Raw genomic sequence first — 14975 nt, 5'->3', positions numbered from 1 at the left:
ATATACAAATATTCGTTAAATATGTAGATAATATATTTAGGAGAGAAGTTAGGGATTTACATATATTTATTGGGAGATTTATTTTCCATGTTTATCATGTATATGTATGGCTCTTTTTGACTTGTTAATTTAGAAGAAGGAAGTCATTTTTCTCTCAAAAGTTTTTACACAGACTTTCGGAGGGCCTAGCTTGAGGCTGAGGCTTTTGTTGCCAAGGTAAAGGAAGAGGCCATCGTCTGAAGGGCTTGGGTGGAATATTTGGAAGGGGTTAATTCCAATCTACTTAAGGAGAATGAGAACCTCAATGACTACAAAGGGTATCAAGTTGACCGAGAGAGGGATTGTGTTTGGATAGTGAACTTGAAGAGGCCCTCCAAAAGCAAGAAAATGAGGCTAAGCAAGCCAAGGAGCAGTTGCAATAGGAACAAAAGGCCTGCATTGAGGTAATGAAAATGTTTAACGAAGCTAAGGCAAGATTAGGTCCCTTTTTAAGGGATAGCTTCATCTTGGCCGCCCAAGTAGCTTAGAAGCCCTTTCATCTGTTCGGGGTCAACTGGGGGGCTTGTTGTAATGTTGTGGGGTCTGAAAGGTTGGACTTTAATGTCATGAACCTGTCAGGGGAAGCTTGGGAGAAATTCCAAGCAGATATGATGGGAAGTATCTTTCTCCCCCTTGTACCCCCAAATGAACCAAAAGGAGGTTCGAAAAATGGTGCTTCTGAAGATGGGGTTAACTGTCGGGCTGATAAAGCTGTGGGGGAACCCTCTTTTCTTACAATTGAATACCCCCCACAACTATGACTATTGTTCCTCTGAGCCTGTAACTATTAATCCCTCTAAGCCCACAACTACTGAGCCTTCTCTCTTGGATGAGGTGATCCTTGCTTCCACCTAGGATGTGGATAACACCATGGTCAACGTAGATATTAGGGTATTGCATTTGTATTTGTTGTTTTAATGACTTGTACTTAAATTTTGTGAATGGAGTGAATTATATTTTTAAACATGTTTCTATTTCTTTGTCTTTGCTTTTGTTGTGCATGTACCCTTCATATAAATGCTCATTCGTGTGTTAGCTGGATACTTGAGCTAGCTAACCCTAATGGTACCATAGTTTCAAAGTAAGGACTACATAAACTTTGGTTGATGGTTTCAAATCCCTACAAATACGTTCCTTATAATTAATATTACGCACGATAATAACATCTCTCCCATAAATTATTGCATGTATTATTTGATTGAAATACTTATTAATTCAAACTTTATTTGGATGTACGTTGAGACTCAAAAATAAGAGTGGCAATACAATTATTTGTGGTGATTAAGTATTATAGTGATAACATTGAAAATAAATGCAAAAGTAACAATGGCAATGAGATAAAAATGAAGATAACTATTAACAACATAAATGATCACTTCCATTCGTCTTTCATGTAAACTTGAACAGACTTAAAATATATATTTAAATGTTATTAAAAAACCTTAAAACAAATATTTTTAACAATAAAGCAAATCATCAAATCAATCTGAGCTTGAAAAATAAACAAACGAGCCATAACTCGATTAACTCCATGGACAAATCTAACCACCACCATTACCACAACTCCAAATAGAAAAAATAGTTGGCTTTCAATTTCCTTCCACCAAAATTTAACCTTGAAGAGGTCAAAAAACACAAACCTTGTTTCTCTCCGAATTAAAAGGACATAAACTTCCCAAATTACAACATAATAATAGTGGGATCTCCCACCTCAACACAACCAAGATTACCCAATTGCAAAATCAGTTAAAATAAGCCCTTATCTCATTTGTAAGAAAGTGATAGACAAAGGGCAAAAAACCTACTCACTTTCTTTTGTCAAACACTATATTTCCATTGTTTCAATAACATCTTACAAAGAGCTTTTTCTTTTTCCTTTTAGTTTCTGAAATCAAGGAAATGTCATTCACTGGAACAATTGACAAATGCAAGGCTTGTGATAAGACTGTACATGTTGTGGATATGTTGACTCTCGAAGGAGTTCCATACCATAAAACATGCTTCAAATGTAGCCATTGCAAGGGACATCTTGTGGTAATTAATCTTGATTTTTCTCTTTCAAATTCTCTTTCATAATTTAAATTTATACAGGGATGCAGTAAAAAAAAATTTTATGGAGTCGAATTAAATTATATATTTTACTATAGTAAAAATATAGATATTTTAAAAATTTTAAAGGATTAAATCAATTTTTATCATTTTTAAAGGGCTAGAGTATAATTTTTCTTTTCTAATTTAAAATTTTATAAATTGTAAAGGGACTAAATTTGTGACTCGCTTTTAGATATATTTGTGAGCGCATGAATACAAATATATTTCTAGTTCAGAAATTTTCAAAAAAATTTATATATTTAAAGGATACTTAAAGATCACTGTATACATATATTAATAATGAGTACTTTTAGACAAATAAAAAATATAAAATTTTAATTTGCATTAGGTGTAAAGTTAAGAGGCCAAGTAGTAGGTGCCTTGTAGGGGCAAAGCCAAGAAATTTTTTTAGGAGGTCGAAATTAAATTGTAATTTTTACGATAATAAAAATATAATTTCACCATTTTAATATCTTATATCTTTATAATTTTAAAAGATTAAATCAATTTTTATTATTTATAAGGGGTTAAAGTGTAAATTTATCTTTACTAATTTAAAATTTTAAAATTTTCTAAAGGCCTAAATGAAAAAAAATCATTTTAGTGCCTTGGTTACTTTAATAAAATGGTACCATTTCATTTTTATTCTTTATTAAAATTAATAATTCAATTTAATCCTTTTCCTTTAGTTCAACCCTTCTTACAAATTAATAATTTAATTTAATTCATTTTAACAAAAAAAAAAATTAACTTTAACCGTGGGATTCCTAACTTCGCCCTTAATTTGCTTAAAAATAATGACTTAAAATTGAATGATATTAATTAATTGTGTTTCTTGACAGATGAGCACTTACTCCTCCATGGATGGAGTTCTTTACTGCAAGCCTCATTTTGAGCAACTTTTTAAGGAATCAGGCAATTTCAGCAAAAATTTCCTAACAGGTTTAACACCCATTTTGTAATTTTCTTTTTCAAAATTAATTATGAAGATTAGGGACGATATCTAATACGGAAAAATCCCAAAACTATACATGAACTATGATTTAATGTGCAATTATATACATGAACTTTGATTTTATGTAATTTTATACATGAAATTTCGATTTGATCCAATTCTTGTAAACTATTAACACAATTATTGATATAACATCATTTTATATTTATATATTGCATACTTAAATAATTATGTTTATCAAATATAAAATATTAAGTCAAAATTAAAATTTCAAGTATACATTTAAATCACAATTAAAGTTTCACGATTACACCAAATTAAAATTTTTATATACAATTGTGCATTAAATCAAAATTTATATATAATTTTGAGATTTATTTATTTATATTATGGTCTATCATTTTAAATTTATTTGATGAAACACTTTTGCAGCAAAACCTGAGAAGCAAAATGAAGCGGTACGCTTTTACTTTCTTGTAATATGTTTTATACTGCATTTTATTTTTCATTTTCAGTAAAAAGAATCTTATAGCATTACTTTATTAGTCCTCCGCTCGTATATTAAATAATAATTTTAAATTTAATAAAATTTTATTAGGACTAAAAAAGATGATTTTAATCCCAAAACAAAATTTTATGAAAAGAAGTTATAACGTTTCTTCATGCATTCTCACTCTTCACTAGCTAGGGTTAACGATATTCAACAGCTTCAATAGGACAATACTATTAGGTTCTCTTCAGAGTCGAGGACAAAAATTTAAGAACGTATCAATTTTTCATTGACACCTAACAATGATATTACCTTTACATTATCAACATGTAGTGGCATATCTAGGGGGCCTAGCAAGGGCTCCGGTCCCCCCTGAAATAAAACATTGTCCATTTAGGTCTTTTAAAATTTTTAAAATTTTAAAATAGTAAAGATAAAATTACACTTTAACCCCTTAAAAATAATAAAAAAATTAATTTAATCCTTAAAAAGCTATAAAGATATAGGCTATTAAAAATTAAAATTTAATTTCGACTCCTAAAATAATTTTCTGGCTTCGCCCCTGTAAACACGATGTATTCCAACATACGATATTTTTTACTCAAATATCATTAATTTATAATATGGACTCAAATTACAATGATAAATACATTTGGATCACATTGCATTTATCACTATTACAAAAATAATGAATAAATATCAACTAATTAAAAATATGGACCAAAATACATTTATTTTTTTGTATTGATAAATGACAAATTTTATGTAATTTGCTACAGAATAAGACTTCCAGCAAATTTTCATCAATGTTCTGTGGAACCCAAGACAAATGTGCCTCTTGCGAGAAGACAGTGTATCCATTGGAGAAGGTAAATACATTTTACATTATGTTTTTTTTTCAATTAATCAGTATTTTGTTTATTTTTATCATTACATAAAATTTATGAATTTTATTTTGAATTAATAATTTTTTTTAAAAAGTAACAGACCGAAACAACTTAATATACATTACCACTGTTTAAAACCTCTTTATATATATATATATATATATATATATATATTTATATATATCTCCGGATTTTTATTAATATTGATTCACATTGGCTGAGTTTAGGTGACTATGGAAGGGGAATGTTTCCACAAGTCATGTTTCAAATGTGCTCACGGAGGGTGTCACTTGACGCACTCTTCGTATGCGGCTTTAAACGGGGTCTTATATTGTAAGCATCATTTTTCTCAACTTTTCATGGAGAAAGGGAACTACAATCACGTTCTCGAGGCTGCTACACATAAGAGAAACAACTCCGCGGCGTCGATCGAACATGTCGATAATGAATCAGACGGAACTCCAGCAATTGAAGAAAATGAATCTTGAAAAATTATATAACACTAACACGACATCATTCTTACAATTTCTCTCTATAATTTTTTTTTTAAGAAAAGAAAGCAATATAGTTTGATTGGGTATACAATCTCATCAAAGTTGAATTTATTTGTGGACTAGTTTATTCACAATTGTGGACCAACATGTTTATGTAACTCAAACAAGATCATTACCTAATATTATATATATTGAATTTTTTTTTGACAAATAAAAAGGCTTGGAGATCACCATCTCTCATTAACATAAATCAATCATAAGCTTATGAATATATATCGTAAGGATATTCCATATCAAACGAAAGAGTACAATATTTGTTTAAAGCTAACTTGCTAAGACAATTCGCAACTCTATTGCTCATTCCGCCGATCCAATTAATCTTAACTTCCGTAAAGAATTCAAGCAATCCAATAATCTCTTTCATCCGATAGCTAAAAATGATAATGTCTTCCCGATATTTTTAGTATGGTTCACCAAACTTGTGCAATCAGTCTCAAAAAATGCCCTCACAACATTATTATCTCGGGCCCAAATAATCCTATCCCTCAAAGCCTCGGCCTCGGCCTCCGCCTACTCCCCCTCCATCCGATTCTCCCTATAGGCCACAATACCGCCCAACACGAATCCGTCACTATCCCGTATATACATTGAATTGTTTGTGTGCCTTAGGGGTAGTTTTGTATTATAAAAAAATGTATTGAAAAGATGTGAGAAAAATATGATTATAAAATATCGTAGAGATATGTATATAAATACTAAAAATTTAGAGATACATACATTTATGAACCAAAAAAACAACAAAAATTAAAAATATTTTATGTAAAATTTAAGTTATAAAATTGTAAAATCATTAAAATATTGACATCTTTATTTTGATTTCAAAACCTTAAATTTCAATCAATTGTACATGGGCGGAGCCAATGGAGCTGACAGGGGTTCCGGTCCCTTAATATAGAAAATTTCACATTTAGTTCTTTTATAATTTTAAAAATTTTAAATTAGTATATGATAAAATTACACATTGTCCCTCCAAAAATGATAAAAAATTGATTTAGTATTTTAAAAATAATAAAGATATGGACAATTAAAATGGTGAAATTTTAATTTTTACTATTGTAAAAATATACAACTTAATTCCGGCTCCCCTCAAAAAGTTTTCTGACTTCTCCCCTGATATAATAAATTGTGTCATAATTTTACTTCAATTATTTATTTTTAAATAGAAGTTCTTAATTAGTTGTTTCACAAAATATTAATTCAAAGCTTTAAGCTAAATATGCTCATGGGCCAGGTCGAGCTGGGTTTGGGCCAGGTCGAGCTGGGTTTGGGCCAAGTCTAAGCATGATATTAACATACTTTATACTTACCCAAGTCGAGCCAAATAAGGGCCTAAATTTCGCCTAATCCCGCTCATATTTGCAAAAGATTAACTTAAGCTCATTTTAAACTCGCCCATATTATTTTTAAAAATATTTTAAAATATATTTATATTATTTAAATTTAATATTTAATAAATTTATATATTTTTATTTATTGAAATTTTTTATATAGTCATCTTAACATTATTTTAATGTTTGCATTATAGTAGTATTATATATTTAGTATATGTTTATTTTTTTTTCAATGTGTTATAAATTACATAATATAAAGTATTATAAACTTTAAACGGGTCAAGTTAGACCTTGAATGTTCAAGCCTAAGCTTGGCTCATATTTTTTTGTCCAAGCTCATTTTTTTGGGCCTAATATTTTTACCCAAACTCTCTCAAATTCCGAGCGGACCTTCAAGTTTGAGCTAGTAGTCCGATTCATGAACAAGTCTACTTTAAATCATAAATTTTACTTATTTTAAAAACCCTAAATCTTAAAACCTAAACTTAAAATTTAAACTTTAAACTCTAAAACTAAAACTTTAAATCCTAAACTATAAACTATAATTCTAAATCTTAAAATATAGTATAACTTTTAATTTTATGTTGTTAGTTAAAAGAGTAAGCAATCTCGCATTGTCTGGGAACAAGCTGCAAATGCATTATGAGTCTATATATACTCATATCACATATCTCATATCGCTTAAGAAAATAAGGGAAATAAGACTTTAAGTCTATATAAAGACCTGTTTTATAATTTTTATTTTCACATTAATAGGTTGCATCAGGAAATAAGAAAAAATATTGGTGCTGCCACTTTTAGTGTTTATGTGACAGAGAACGCTTCTAATTAGGAGTATTTTCTATCATTACATTGAAAATACTTATAGTTGAACGCGTTTTTATAAAATCCGCCTTCCCGTAAATTTTCTAAATATTAACTTATTCACGTATTTTTTTTAACCGCATTTATGAATTTTAAGTTGGGGTGTTAAAATTTTAAATTTGACGCAATGAAAATGAAACGCATATCTCATTTTAATTAGCTTCAAATTTAAGATTTTAAGATTTTATAATTTGAAAATTTTAAATATATAGTAATTCTTTGGAAATTATAAAATTCCTAAAATATATAAAAGTTAAATTATATTTAAAATAGCTAAAATTTTAAGAAATTATAAAATAAATAATTATATATAAATTCTTAAAATTTATAAAAACCCACAAGTTATATTAATTTTTATTTTAATTTCATTTTAAATTCTCTAATTAAAAAGTAGTTAATTTATTTAAATTAAAAATATTTTAAATTCAAAAACAAAATTGATTGCATTCATCAATGTTGACCCGCGATATATTTCGGATGCTGGTCAACACAAATCAATTTTGTTTTTGGATTTTAAAATATTTTATTTTAACTTAATTTTTGTAATTTATTTTCAATTTTATATGTATATTTAACATTTTAAGTAAAAACTTTAGATTATATTTTATAATTGATATATGTTTTGAATTTTATATTTAAATTAATAAATATTTAAATCCTATTGCATTTCCATGGAACAATTTTTTTTCAAAAATATATTATGTATTCTTTTTCTTTTTATATAATTTCTCTCAAACCTTAAATCGAAAAAACTGGAAAAACTTGTTTAATCGCTTTAAATCCACATTTCTTAATTATTGTAATAGTAATAGAGTTAACTAAATTGAAACTCAATCAACATCAATCTTTAGTGGTTAAATTCAGCACCATTCGATAAAAACTCGAAAATAAAAAGTTAAATTTTGTTATTAGTCACTGTACTATACAAAAGTTGTAGATTTTATCTATGTACTTTAATTTTGTCATTTTAGTCCATGTCTTTTTTTTTAATTTTAAAATTTCAGTCCTCACCAAATGATAAATGTTAAATTCATTAAGTTTTACTATTTCTAAAATCTAATACATCAAACATATTATCATATGTATAATGTCATGCCACTTATTATTTCCACATATTATTAACTACTATCATTTGCGTCAAAATTGAAATTTTAAAATTTGAAAAAGTGTAGGGACTTAGAATGATCAAATTGAAGGATATTAACTAAATCTACAATTGTACATTTAGTGCAAGACTAGTAATTGAATTTAACAAAACGGATTTAATAGCTAGTGTTTGAGTTAGGACTAAAATTTTAATGTTTGAAAAGTATAGGGACTAAAATTGATCAAAATAAAGTATAAAGACTAAATCTATAACTTTTACAAAGTAAAGGGACTAATTGCAGACTTTAACATAAAAAATAGTATGTGATAAAAAAAATCTTTATAAAAACAAACTCGAAAATTAAAATTAAAAAAGAAAAAATCAGTTAGATGTGACTTGTGGCAATGTAAAAAATTAAAAGACCATATATTAGTATCAAAATCTAAGTGCACAGAAGAAATTAAAAATTTCCCCCATTTGCAAAAGCCCAGAAATCGACCATGAATCAACCCCTTTTTCATCTCTAATTTCTCAATCCTTTGCCACAACCAATCGAAAATTTTTGCGAATCATTTCCTCTCCACAAAATTCTTTCAATTTTTTTTGCTCTTTACTTCAAGATCCCTTAATTTTACCCGAATGTTGCAAGCCCTAGCTTAATTGTTGTGATTTAGGACTCTCGGTTTTGCCACTATTTAAGGCGTTACCCCATTTGCGAGAAACCCTAGTCTGCGATTTTTTTAAAATTTTTGTAGTTTGTGTACAGATTTTGTGTACAGATTTCGGATTTTATTTTCTAGGAATTTGCGGTGTTTGGGAGTTTAGGGTTGTGATATGAATAGTAGAGGAAGGTATCCACCGGGGATCGGCGTTGGCCGCGGCGGCGGACTAAACTCGAACCCTGGTTTTCAGTCGAGGCCGCCACAACAGAACTACGTGCAGAGGAATTTTGTGCAGAACCACCACCAGTTTCACAACCAACATCAACATCAGCAACAGCAGCAGTGGCTTAGGCGAAACCAGTTGCCCGGAACCAATGACTCCAGTGTCGTCGACGAGGTTGAGAAGACCATACAATCCGAAGCCTTCGACTCAAGGTCCATTCTAGTTTCTTCTCATTGTTTTGTTGGCATTCGCTTATTTGTATTTCTGGCATTATCTATCTTGGTATTTCTGCATTTCTTGAACTTTACCCTATTTTACACGTTTTGAGCATTCCAGATCACATCAGGCAATAAGCAGATTTGACAATTCGTGTATTTGTATCATGTTTGTGTAATTTTTTTCATGTCATAACTGTGTTTAACGTATTTTTATATCAAATAATGTTATATAGATTTTGATATTCTCATGTACTTGTGTAGTATTTTAGTTATTTTTTACTATGGCATGTTAGGAAGGACTGAATGAGGCTTGTCAAATCTCCGACTTGCTTCCGTGATTACTAATTACTTTCTTTTTTGTTATAAACTTTAACCTTGTATGTGCCAAGTGCCAATGAATTGGCAATATATATGCTATAGATTGAAACTTCCATGTTTATGGGATTTTTTCCCCGCAAATTGAGTTTCTTGTCCTGCCTTTTCGTTCATGAAACATATTGCATGGTGTTACAATTATTTACCTTTTCCGCCCACCACTTTCAGTTCACAAGATTGGAAGGCAAGGCTAAAGATGCCACCACCAGATACTCGCTACAAAACAGAGGTATGCCTGTAACTGATATTTTAAACATGTATGTATATTGTATAGAATTTACTTCATCCTTGTTAATAACTTGCATAGCTGAACTGTCATTTAAAATTTCCTTGAAGGCTCTGTTTATATTGGTTATATTTAGAAGGAAATTGCAGCATAGCTGTATATATTTTTCTCCTAGTACACGATACCTTGATGAAATGATAAAATTCTTCTCAGCTCTTTAGAATGGTGTTAAGGACAAACTGTTCTTGTCTATTTTTCTGGTAATGCAGGTGCACTTTTTTTTAAATCCTAGGCCTCTGATGTTGAGGCCATCTGGCTTGAACTTACATCTTCTTAGGCTTGCATTACTTCATCTTTGGTAGAGTTTCTATTGTATTTTTGTGACATATCTCATGACAAAGTATTTTTGTGACATATCTCATGACAAGGCGTGAGAATGGTGCTGTTAGTCTTTGAGAATTTTCTAATAATTTAATGACATTTTATGTACCAATCTGCATTTTAAATTGTTTCCAGGATGTGACAGCTACAAAGGGAAATGAGTTTGAGGACTACTTTTTGAAACGTGAACTTCTTATGGGAATATATGAGAAGGGTTTTGAAAGACCTTCGCCTATTCAGGAAGAGAGTATTCCCATTGCTTTAACTGGAAGTGATATTCTTGCCAGAGCCAAAAACGGAACTGGGAAGACAGCAGCATTCTGCATTCCTGCCTTGGAAAAAATTGACCAAGATAAGAATGTTATTCAAGGTTAAATCTCCGTTCACTTATATATGTATAATGTGCATGAATTGTAGGTCCAGTAATGGGTACTGCAATTAATCTAGCTTTGGTTTTTTATTGTTTATTGTTCTTCTAGTTACTTGATCTGCATGTCAGTTAGGTAGTGGAATAGACACCCGATTAACCATTTACTGCATGTTTTTAACTGAAGTTTGAATGCATTGTCATGGATGTGCATAGTCTAGTGAGTCACAAACTTCTGTACTAATTTTTGAAGGAAGTGCATGTGTCTCCCTTCTTGTAAATGGGTTTAACAGTTTTTGCATCAGTCTAGGAATTAACATTCAGTTATCTTCCAGAAGCCTTCGCAAATAAGTTCTTTATTTGAACCTAGTCTGGCTTAACTTGAAATACAAGTCAATTTCATATCTCCCTTCTCTATTTCATGATGCTACTTTTGGCACTAAGTTATCAATGCCTCTCATGGATATTGATTTTACATCAATTATCTGTTTAGTTTCTTGTTTTTACCAATATATGTGTTTTTGCACAGTTGTTATACTTGTTCCAACACGAGAACTGGCTCTTCAGACATCACAAGTGTGCAAGGAGCTTGGAAAGCATTTACAAATTCAAGTCATGGTTACAACAGGAGGAACCAGTCTCAAGGATGATATCATGCGATTGTATCAACCAGTCCATTTGCTGGTTGGAACCCCCGGCAGAATACTAGACCTTGCCAAAAAGGGTGTTTGCATTTTGAAAGATTGTTCAATGCTTATCATGGATGAGGTAAATTTTTGGTAGTGGCTCTGTGTACTTTTGTTTCAGTTTAACTTTTTGTTCTTTCAAGTTTAGCATTAGATAAGAAGATGAAGTTAGAAGCATTTTGGATGCACGGGGAAAGAAAGATATTTTTTTTATTTACCTTTGACAAACAGTTTTTATGCTTTGTCTTTTTGGCTGGGGGGGAGGGTAGAAATGCTTGCCATGATTTGAACTTGTAGGGAAAGTATTTGTACTTTTTTTCTTTCTTTTTTTTTTTTTTTGCTAAAAAGGGAAGCATAAGTATCCTTCATCCAGTATATTTATCCATGTTAGGCATGCACCGAAGTGTACCTAGCCACATTGTTTTTTTCGGTAATAAAAAAAAAGCCCATTTGTTTAGGCACTTGCTTGGTGCACCTAAGCATCCTTTTTTTAAGGTGATAGGTGCAAAAAAAGCCCACCTAATTGAAATTCTTAATTTCTTTACTTCTTCTAATTAACTGTACATTTAATAATAAAAATTGGGGATAATATCAAACTCTTTATTTCTCAATATTTTGAGCAGCAAACTTGCAATTTTAAGGAAATTGGCCAATAAATGAAAAATAGAAAATTTTTGCATGGTTTGTGGGATACACTGGACAATAAACTAGAAATCATTTTTAGAATTATTAGAATGCGTTGCATCTTTGCTCAGGCAAGCACTTTTTTTTCATCTAATGCCTCAGGCAATATAATAGTTTTAGCGCTTAGAGTGCACCTTGTGCAGTTGGCAATACTGGGTTTTACAGTTTACTGTTTTCTCTCCAGAGATCCAAATTCTTGCATTACTTTTGCCTGCATAATTTGTTGGGTTTTTGCTTAAAGAATTTAAATGTAATTCCAAATGCTTATTCTTGTTTGTAAGTCATCAGTATATATTCATCTTTTTCCTTGGAAAATTTTACTGATATGATTTGTGAAGTTGCTGAAGCTGTTATTGCTATCTTCAAGGGTTTTTATGCATACTAATTTCTCCCAGAGTTTCCATGTCTGTTTTGCTGTGAAGATTGAGCACTCTTATTTTCTATTCTCATATTACTGCAATGAATTTGTTGTACTTTTTATTTCCTTATTATCTTCTGTCTTATATTACTTTCTGATTTTTTTTTCTTTTTTAAATTCTTATATTTATATAAATTTAGTCTTCAACTAGACTTCAGAGGGTTGACTCATTAGCACAATAATTCTTAAAGTTTCTGCAATAAGGAAGCTATTTGATTCTTTTCATTGTCCTTTAGTATACTTGATTTAAACTTGTGATCTACAAAATTTGATGTTCTGTGTTTTGGTTTCTTTCAGGCAGATAAACTTTTGTCTCCTGAATTTCAGCCTTCTATAGAGCAGCTGATACGTTTCCTTTCAGCAAATCGCCAAATTTTGATGTTTTCAGCCACATTTCCTGTTACTGTGAAGTACTTTAAAGACAGATATCTACAAAAACCTTATATTATTAATCTGATGGATGAACTTACTTTAAAGGGTATTACGCAATATTATGCTTTTGTGGAAGAAAGACAGAAAGTCCACTGCTTAAATACTCTTTTCTCTAAGGTTTGACCTTATATAAACTTTTATCTAGTTTTCTCTCTTTTTCTCTGGATGATATGTGAATTTATTTACCTACAGCTGCAAATAAACCAATCAATCATTTTCTGCAACTCGGTAAATCGAGTGGAGTTGTTGGCCAAGAAAATTACAGAACTTGGCTATTCTTGCTTTTATATCCATGCAAAGATGCTTCAGGACCACCGTAACAGGGTATTTCATGATTTCCGCAATGGAGCATGCAGGAACCTTGTCTGTACTGGTATGTTATGCTGTGGGTGAGCTAATCTTCGTAGATGATTTGATTATTTAACAAGTAAATACATGTACTGCTGATATAGCTTGTTGGACTTCCTTTTGCTGTTTTTCTTGTATTAGCCATTTGTTTCTTTTCGACATCTCTTTCTTTTTCCAATGTCTTTTAGACAACACACTGACATGTATATAACCTACTACTCAAATCCACTACTGCTTATCTTTTCCTAAACATGCTGAAATGTATAATATTCTACCTGAACCCACTATGCTTTATCTTTTTCCAGTTCTACTCTATGCTTTCAGCTTAAATGTCTCTCTTTTGTAAATCCTAAGTTAAGGAATTGATTGAAGTATGTGAATATTAGAACTTGAATGATTGCCAACATATGGTGGTATATGTTGGCTAATATAGAAGCTTTGGTTTTGAATTTTTTGTTGCTTCGTCTAACATTCTTCTAATTTTATGTTTCACTGGAATTAATTCCCTAGTGCACAAAATGGTTTTGCTCTTCGTTATATGAAGAATAATCTCATAATGATATGGAACCATACTTGCTGCAGATCTTTTTACTAGGGGTATAGATATTCAAGCGGTGAATGTTGTTATTAACTTCGACTTCCCTAAGAACTCAGAAACATACCTTCATAGAGTACGTTGGTTAAAATATTTCTCTCATTTTAAGTTGCAGTATTTATCATTCTTTTTGGTGACCCTCGTGCTCTTCTACTTCAGGTTGGTCGATCAGGAAGGTTTGGCCATCTTGGATTAGCAGTGAATTTGATCACTTACGAGGACCGCTTTAACTTGTATGTTATCACATCTCTAGCAGTTTTATGAAATTTATATCAAGGATATCATGGTCCATTGAAATGTTATATGGTCTACTTACAGGTATAGGATCGAACAAGAACTTGGGACTGAAATTAAGCAAATCCCTCCACATATCGACCAGGCTATTTACTGCCGGTGATTTTTGTGGGATGTTTCCTTAGCCTACTATGGTAACAACGGTGAGCAACCATGCTCATCTGAATTTTAGATTACATGCACAAAGTAATTTCTTTGTAATCTTTTTCCATATCCAGAATGTTCTCTGATTTTGCTCTTTGCTATTTATACCGGCGTTTGTTAGGTTAATGATGCTGGTCTTTCAAGGTCTCGGTCCCTAGTCATGGGTGTGCATTCTAAAAACTCAGGTGTTGTTATAAGACTTTTAGTTTGTGCTGTTTATGCATTAACGTTAGCCAGGATTGTAGGAAAGAAGTTTAGATAAGTCCTGCTTTCCTTTCTTTTATATTTCTTTTATTAACAAATGGTTTCCTGTCGCCTACTTCGATGCTATTCCAATCATCCGAACATCGTGGAATGGTTTTAAAGTTGTACCTTGTGCAAGAAATTTGAAATTTATCTTTTTTTCTTTTTTGTTTCTGTTGTTGCATTTGCTCATCTTTCTCATTTCTATAAATAAAAAGCATCTGACTTCTTTGATAACATCTTTTAATGATTGAAATCCAAGTTTGTTGTCATAAAGGTAGAAGTTTACTTTTTAATCTAACGCACATAGACTAATGTGCATATTTTTGAGTAAATGGGACAAAATATAATCTAACTTCTACTGTAAGGGCTTTCATAGTA

At 30.7% G+C, this 14975-nt stretch overlaps 2 protein-coding genes across 2 annotated transcripts; both read left to right on the top strand.

Moving 5' to 3' along the window:
• The first annotated feature begins 1938 nt into the window (after positions 1 to 1938).
• LOC105793516 (LIM domain-containing protein PLIM2b) lies at positions 1939 to 4950 on the top strand. The gene is made up of 5 exons (XM_012622416.2): positions 1939 to 2073; positions 2973 to 3072; positions 3518 to 3543; positions 4355 to 4444; positions 4690 to 4950. The coding sequence occupies exons 1-5, from the start codon at positions 1939 to 1941 to the stop codon at positions 4948 to 4950; spliced, it is 612 nt and encodes a 203-aa protein (XP_012477870.1).
• Positions 4951 to 8720: 3770 nt separating this feature from the next.
• On the top strand, positions 8721 to 14768 carry LOC105790346 (DEAD-box ATP-dependent RNA helicase 8). The gene is made up of 10 exons (XM_012617906.2): positions 8721 to 9395; positions 9945 to 10005; positions 10519 to 10753; positions 11280 to 11518; positions 12836 to 13087; positions 13163 to 13343; positions 13901 to 13989; positions 14073 to 14146; positions 14232 to 14350; positions 14473 to 14768. The coding sequence occupies exons 1-9, from the start codon at positions 9133 to 9135 to the stop codon at positions 14308 to 14310; spliced, it is 1473 nt and encodes a 490-aa protein (XP_012473360.1). The 5' UTR covers positions 8721 to 9132; the 3' UTR covers positions 14311 to 14350; positions 14473 to 14768.
• The last annotated feature ends 207 nt before the right edge of the window (positions 14769 to 14975 follow it).

Source organism: Gossypium raimondii, chromosome 8 (genome assembly GCF_025698545.1).
Source record: "Gossypium raimondii isolate GPD5lz chromosome 8, ASM2569854v1, whole genome shotgun sequence".
Classification (NCBI taxonomy): domain Eukaryota; kingdom Viridiplantae; phylum Streptophyta; class Magnoliopsida; order Malvales; family Malvaceae; genus Gossypium; species Gossypium raimondii.
The sequence above is the reverse complement of the archived record's forward strand: the minus strand, read 5'-3'. Positions and strand labels throughout refer to the sequence as shown.